The 7282-nt window shown below is 36.7% G+C and overlaps 1 protein-coding gene across 1 annotated transcript in view; it reads left to right on the top strand.

The window, feature by feature from the left end:
- ANKRD31 (ankyrin repeat domain 31) overlaps positions 1-7282 on the top strand; it is a 63374-nt gene that overhangs the window by 18475 nt on the left and 37617 nt on the right. Inside the window, exons 12-14 of the mRNA XM_062513956.1 lie at positions 315-494; positions 3391-3533; positions 5897-6041. Of these exons, the coding sequence (XP_062369940.1) occupies positions 315-494; positions 3391-3533; positions 5897-6041 (468 nt within the window). The remainder of the gene's footprint in view (positions 1-314; positions 495-3390; positions 3534-5896; positions 6042-7282) is intronic.

Below are 7282 nucleotides of genomic sequence, written 5' to 3'. Positions count from 1 at the left end.
TCCTTTGGGAAACGATGCACATTGCAAAAATGTCATTAGCAAAGAAGTCTGAAGTTAAAACACTTCTACACAGTCATATTTCTGTGTCTTGAATTTCAGTTGGAGTTTTGTTATGAAATGCACCATGACATCCTTTATTAAATGGCATTATAATTAAATTTGAGATATGTCTTTTGTGATTTTTCATTTTTACTAGATTGAATGAACATTTGTTTCTTCAGGTAGCTTATTTACTAACTTTGATATAAGGTGAAGCCAAGATAAGAGAGAAAAGATACTTCTCTGTGCAACAGATCTTGTACATTATTTTTCAGGACGAGAAGCCTTTGGTAGGAATTCCGTAAATCCAGCTTGCCCCCTTTCACTTTCAACAATCCACAGGAGGAATGTGTATGGTGAGAACTTATTGCATAGAGCTGTTACTCATCAAGACATAAACCTTGTACGTAGGATAATAAAAGCTGGTGGAAATGTAAACGCTCAGGATTATGCTGGTAAGTTGCAATTGTACTGAAATACTATTTTCAGTACAAGTACCTGCCTGTAATTAATAAAAGCATATATTATGAGTTTGTGCAACAGACAAGACTAAGTTTGTGACTGGTCAATTGATTATTAAATTTTTATTGGGTTAACTTTGTACTTGTTCCTGGAAAATTATGTAGATCTAGTTATAAAAATATTTAAGAAAATAAAGTTTTGAAGGAGAAGTTATGCACTTGAAAAAGTTACAAAGAGATGCAATTAGGTTTATGTGCCTTAGTTCAGTGATTCTGTGCATGCTTATCACAAAACTGTCCCTATTAAATAAACAGCTTCATAGGTCTTAAAGTTTGGGGGTATTTTTCGTCCATTTCAGTGGCCAAATTAAGATGTCAAGATTTTGGCTAAATTTTTCAGGAACTTTGATTTCAGCCTTTACATCTTGAGAGAAGCTGAGCACTGTTTTGAATTTTTGAAGTTGTGATTACTTGTTATTTTCCATTTTTTCTTTGTCTTGGGCAGGGAAACAATCTTGGTGAAGAGCAGCCATCTGTTATTTTCTTGATTCAAGCAATTTGCCTTACCCAGTTTTGTGGGTGTTACTCTGTGTCAAAGACTTCTCTACACCTTAGTTACTACTTGGTTGTTTCAGATGTAAGACTGTTCCTAATCTGCACTTTGCTTTCTCGTCCATTAGTCTCTGAAAAATTTCTGTAACAAAACAAATTGTTTCAGACAGCTGACTCTTCTACTAGAAAACTTCATTTTTACAGTCTTTCCATGTTGTGCTAGCAGCTAGGATTTCACAACTGTCCTGTAGGAAAGAAAAAAGCCCACATACTGTGAAGCTATAGGCTATTTTATAATGCAGGCATATAATGGACCAGAACTAATGTTGAAATTCACTGTCTTCTGGAATATATTTAGAGAGGTTAGGTGAGCCGCAAATTTCAGACTTTGACAGCACAGGCATTTGAGCTAACAGAGTGACTTACAATATGTACTAATGTGTGCTGGAGGCAGATGAGAAAATACTTTGTTAGTGGGGTTCAAAGCCCTGTATTGATAGCTGAGAAGTGCTGATAGTGTGAGCTCAGCTGCAGCCACAGTAAGCAAGTGTACTAAAGTGCAGTGGTTCTAGATTTTGGGGTCATGGCTGCTTCCTTTTTCTGCCTTTACATGTTTTGCTAGGCCACCAATTTTCATCCCCCAGACTCTGTCTGCTGGGTTTTTTTTTGGTGCAAAATAAGAAAAGCTGCACAAAATATCTTTTAGTTGTACTGCTTGAAGAGATGAGAGGTTGACCTGTCCCTGCTTCTTTTATTTTCAGTGAGGCAGGTGTAATCAGAAAGATGTAGACTTTGAACAGATTTCTGTCATTTTGGCACACACTTTAATCTTGGTCTCTTTGAGCCATTGTTCTGAATATTATATTCTGCCTCTGTGTCTGTTCTCCTCCTTTAAAGCTTCCCCCCAGTGATTATCCATATCTTAGCCTAGTCTTTTTTTCCTTATTCCTATGTTATGGTACTCTGCTTCAATACCTTACTGAGTTTTTAGGATCTTCTGTTGTTTGTTTGGTTTCGGTTTTTTTTCTCCGTTTTGTTTCCTGGACATCAGCATGTAGGATATGGCCAGCATATTAGAGGTACTGTATTGTGTTCTAAATTTGAGTCTTGACTCATAGTATTCTGAGGGATCTGAGAAACAGTTGTATTGAAACTTGTGTTTCTCCTTGATTTGGAACTTGCACAGTGTCCTTGCAGACTCATGTTGCTAATCTCTAGTGATAATTAATTGTATGTGTTGCAGGTGCAGTTTTCCTAGATCTTATTATTAGATCAGGTAGAGGATACTTTTTACTGAGGGAGAAATTAGTACATTCCCCTTAATGAAAATTTTTATTATCTCCTTAACAGATTTCATAACAAACCTGGTTACTAGGAATGTTAAATAGTCAGGGTTGGGTTGTGTGTAAAAGAGCTTTGAAAGTATCTCTCTCTAATGAAATTAAGATAATTTTACTTAATGGGATTGAAACAATCTTACTAAGCCTTATTAATTTGCATATTTAGTATGTGAATTAGGCCTTGACAACCTTCTGATAATGCAAAACGGTTGAAAAGTAAGACTATCCATCAAAGTGGAGGATGTTAGTTATTAAAACTAACATTCTGGAGGGCTTGTTAGTTTCAGAGCTGGAAGTTAGGAAGTGGAAAATCCTCTCTGTTTTTCCCTTATGTCTCTCACCCTGCATGTTTGAGGACCTGATGCATGGTTATGCAAAACCCAGTTCAAAGACCTATGTTCCATATTTTTCCTAAACAGCTCCTTCATAGAGTGGAATTCATGTGATATTTTGCTTTTTTTTTTTTTGCATATACCTGGGTGTGAATGTGGAATTTCACTAGGGGTTTTTAATTTATTTGGACACTCATTTATTTGGATGGTCTTACAAAATTTTTGTTTGGTAGTAAATAATTCATGTCTTTATTTTTGTCACTTCTTTCTTACTTACCATCTTCAGCATAGCCATGTAAATAAGAGTGCAGTGAAAAATTACCTTGTTCTTAAAAATAGTATCTATGTTTTACTCCAGGAGAAATTACTGAAATATAGGATGAATAATTGCTGTTCTCTCATAACAGAACTAGCAAATCTAAAACTAATGTTGTTACAGCAGCATCTACTTCCCCAGTAGGTGCAAATTTTGTCTAAAGCATGAGGTCTCCCAACCCTTGTGATGTTCTCATAAACATTTCTTCATACATCTTACTGGAATGCATCAGATTTTATCATTTCAATATACTCTGTGAAGTCTTCATCAGAGAGATAACCTAAGACTGACATAAATTTCTAGAACTTTTTTCACCCGAATATGAAATACATGTTTTTCTTTTTTTGTAGGCTTGACTGCACTACATATAGCAAGTGTGGAAGGCTTTTATGGGATAGCAAATCTGCTTTTGAAAGCAGGAGCTGATGTTAATGCTACACAAAAGGAACAAATAACACCATTGCAAGATGCAGTTAAAGAAGGTCACTATGAGGTATATTCTTAATTGAACACAAAGTATGATTTAGGAGTAGAAATTATTGTTGAGTCCAGAAGGTCACATAATGTTTTTGTATGAGGCTGGTCTTTTTAGATTATAGGTAAATTCAAGAGCTTGCGAGTTCTGTTTGCCTGATTTCTATTCAAATCACTCCATACTTAACAAGATTTGTCCAAAAGGAGAAATTTTTTCTAACTGTTTTGGACAATAGCTGTACTACTGAGGATTAGATTGCTACCATTTAATACTGTTTAATTCACTGATTTTGTAATCACCCTGCAGAGTAACTTCTGACCTGAGCAGTCTTCTGGACTATTAATGAGATTTTGGTAATGGTTTAGGAGTCATGGATATGTGGTGTGTCATCACAGTCATGGACACCCATGTATTAACACAGAACATGGAGGATTATAAAGAAATAGCCTTATATTTTGTAGGGTGTTAATCTGAACACTAACTGAATAGCCAGTTTGAACTAATGGCAAAATTTCTTGCCAAATGCAGTGATTTCATAAGTCTGTGTCTAATTGCAGATCCTCTTTAAGTGTGGTAGTGGTCACATGAACCTGTCTGTGCATGTTCCTAGGGTGGCCCAAATTTATGTAGGAATTCTGTGTGTCCCTTTTATCTGCTGTCAGTTTTTTTCTATAGACCTGCATATATGCTGCCTAATTCTTACTGAGTTCCAAGATTTTAAAGGGTTTTTTTGGGGGATAGCTAATAAGTTTTGTTCCTAAACATTTGGTCTTTTTCATGACTGAGATGAGACTTACTCTGTTTCTCCTGGAAAAGTCTCTCTGGAGCAAAGAAGAAAGGTGGACTTCTGTTTAACACCTTTTTCTGAGACTTGAAAGCCCCAAGAATAAATTCCAGCTTGTGCATAAAGACTATTGCAAGTTTTTGAAGTATTTCTGAGTTTTGTGGCATTACCTAAGACAGTTGTGGATGAGGACTCTGCATCTCTTCAAGTGATACTTAGGGGCCAGCAACTTGAGTGATATTGGAAGAACACTGATCTCAACTATGTCACTTGAGGCACACAAAGATCATTCAACACACAACTGAGTTAAGGTTATGCAAGCTGGTGTTCCCAGAGAGAATGGTACTACATGGTGGTACTGTGTTTACTCATTGCTCTGTTTACTCAGTAGCACTAAAATTGTCTTATTGTAGTGGGCTGTCAGATTCAATTTTATTGTTTTTGGACTAGCAACAAAATACTGATAGTGATTCAGTAACATGACTTTCAGTCACATGTTATTTGGAACTGTGTTTTTCAAAGCTAACTTCTCTGTGTGAAGTAGATTGGAAACACAACTTTTGACTACTTTATAATTTTCTGTACTTGCAGTATGCAAAATCAATTTATTTCAGAAAAAATGCTAAGTGTAGGAAAGATTTTTCTAGTAGTCTGGTTGAAGGGGAGAGCATACATGTGTGATAATGCTCTCAGTGATCCTGTTATGGAAGAAGTGTTCTAAATGTTACTGGTTGAAAAGTCTAAAAACTTGGGACAACTTGTGCTTGGGACAGCTTTTGCTGCCAGCCAAACCCTTTTTATTTTACTCTTGTTAGGAGAATGTATGAATATGGAAAACATCATTAACAATTTTCTCATTAGCAATCTGGTTAGAAGTAACGAACATGCAGGTAAAGGATGTGAGTCAAGTTCAGTCTGAAATGAATAGATGCTCAGGAAAGAAATGCAGAGGTACAAGTAAAATCATGCCAATTCAGGAATAAGATTGAAGAGTTACCCAAAGAAATGAAATAATCAGACCATAAATTTCACATGTCTTAAAAAGTATTTTGTAAAGGTTGATGGAAAATTTTGTTAAAATGATAATTTCTTGAGTAACCACAGAATCCAGGCTTTTTATTTGTACAAAAATCATGATGTTGGTAGCAAGACCATCTGAATGTGTTTTGTTTGAGCAGATACATGTTGTATATCAGAAATAGCTGTCAAAACTTCCCTTGCTGTCACAGGAGTCACAGTAGACACATCCAGAGCATGATTTATTTTCTCCTGAAGTAGATATCGTAGATGGATAAGCTTATTTGAACCCTAAAATCACCTGTTATTTTCTGCCAATTAAGAGCTATGGGAAGATGAATCTACCGTGTATTTTGAGAGACCTTGTTTTAATGCTGCCAGGTTAATAACTGGAACAATTTCTAAAAATAATAAGACTATAGGATAATGATCTAGGGGAATGGTTGGTATGTATAAACTAGAATAAAGAGGGATTTGGTTTTAGTTGCTCATGTTGTCAAGTACAAGAGAGAGAAACCTGTATGAGGATTCTGAAAAATACTGTCAGAAAATAAATTATCTGAAAAACTTATTTTTCTAGATGGCAAACTTATTACTTTGGTATGGAGCTGATCCCTTATTAAAAAATCACATGGGAAGGTGTGCATTAGATGAAGCTTCTAACCCATCTATGATGAAACTTCTTAAACGTTATGTAGCAAAATCTAGAAGACACTCAGTAGCAGGTAGGAAAGAATTACTTTGACATAGCATCACCACTAAATGGAGAAATTTAGAACATCTGTTACAGGTTTCCTTAATTACTGCTAATACCTCTATAGCCTTCACTGTTTGGTGCCTTGCATTACCAGTGAGCATTCCTTACCCTCCACAGTTGCTGTATATTGACAAAGTGCAAAAGATAATGATGTCCAGCTTTTTTTTTTGGGCTGGAGTTACCTTTCAATTTGGAATGAAGATGTGAAACACAACAGTTGTCTATCTAAATGGAAGATGCAATATTGCTTGACTTGGTGATGGATGAGGTATGGTTTAGAGGTAGAGATAAAATTTGGTTTTAAGCTGGCATAAAGTCTAAATTTCGAAGGATCCATTAGATACACAATGGGAAACTAGGATTAGATCTGGATCTTAGGGGTTGCAAAGCCTTAATTATTGTTAGGGCTGGGTATTGGAAAATATTACTGTAGGTAACAGCTGGTGAGTTTGTAAGAAGAAAGTTGGATTGGAGCTAGCAATTGGCTGAGAATATGGTCTTGTACAGTCTTGGGAGCTAAGTTTGAAGGAAGTTTGGAGGAGCAAGTTTGGAGGAGGCTGATCAGAAGCAGGTACAAATTAGAGGTAGGATTAAGACCTTGATTAGAGGTAGGATTAAAACCATGGACACCCATGGACCAGTGTGAGCTGTAGTATGTTTAAGTCAGGAGTCTCAGTCCCTCAGACTTTATTCATTACTAGTTTTCCACATGGGTGGCAATAAAGCTGTAACATTCAGTCCAGGGATAATCAAAAGAGACTTCAGGGCCTCAGGATAGCTGGTAAGGGAATGTGGTAGAGAGCTAATCTTTTCCTCTCTTCTTCCTGCTGTGAGCAGGGACAGTGGAAGAACCAGACAAACCCAGTCTATTAATGCATGACTCCATAGCTAATGTCACTGTCACAGTTCTGGGTTTTTCAGTAAAGGGTTGGTAGGCATGTCCCCAGGCCTTCTGGTGCCAGATGGAATTCACCTTTCTCAGAGAAGGAAGAGCATCTTTGCTCATAAATTAGCAGGGCTCATTGACAAACCTCAAAACTAGACTTGAAGGGAGACTGAGATAATATCAGACTTGCCCATGAGGAGCTGTCAGGTGACATGAAGATGAGATGGATGGGGTGCTAGTGAGGGCTCTCAGCCTGCTGCTCTGAGATTCTTTGGATATCCTGAAGCACACTTGAAGTCTTACAGAGAGAATCCAGGGGCTAT

Source organism: Cinclus cinclus, chromosome Z, assembly GCF_963662255.1.
Source record: "Cinclus cinclus chromosome Z, bCinCin1.1, whole genome shotgun sequence".
Lineage (NCBI taxonomy): Eukaryota > Metazoa > Chordata > Aves > Passeriformes > Cinclidae > Cinclus > Cinclus cinclus.
Note: the sequence above shows the minus strand (reverse complement) of the source record. Positions and strands in the feature narration are given on the sequence as shown.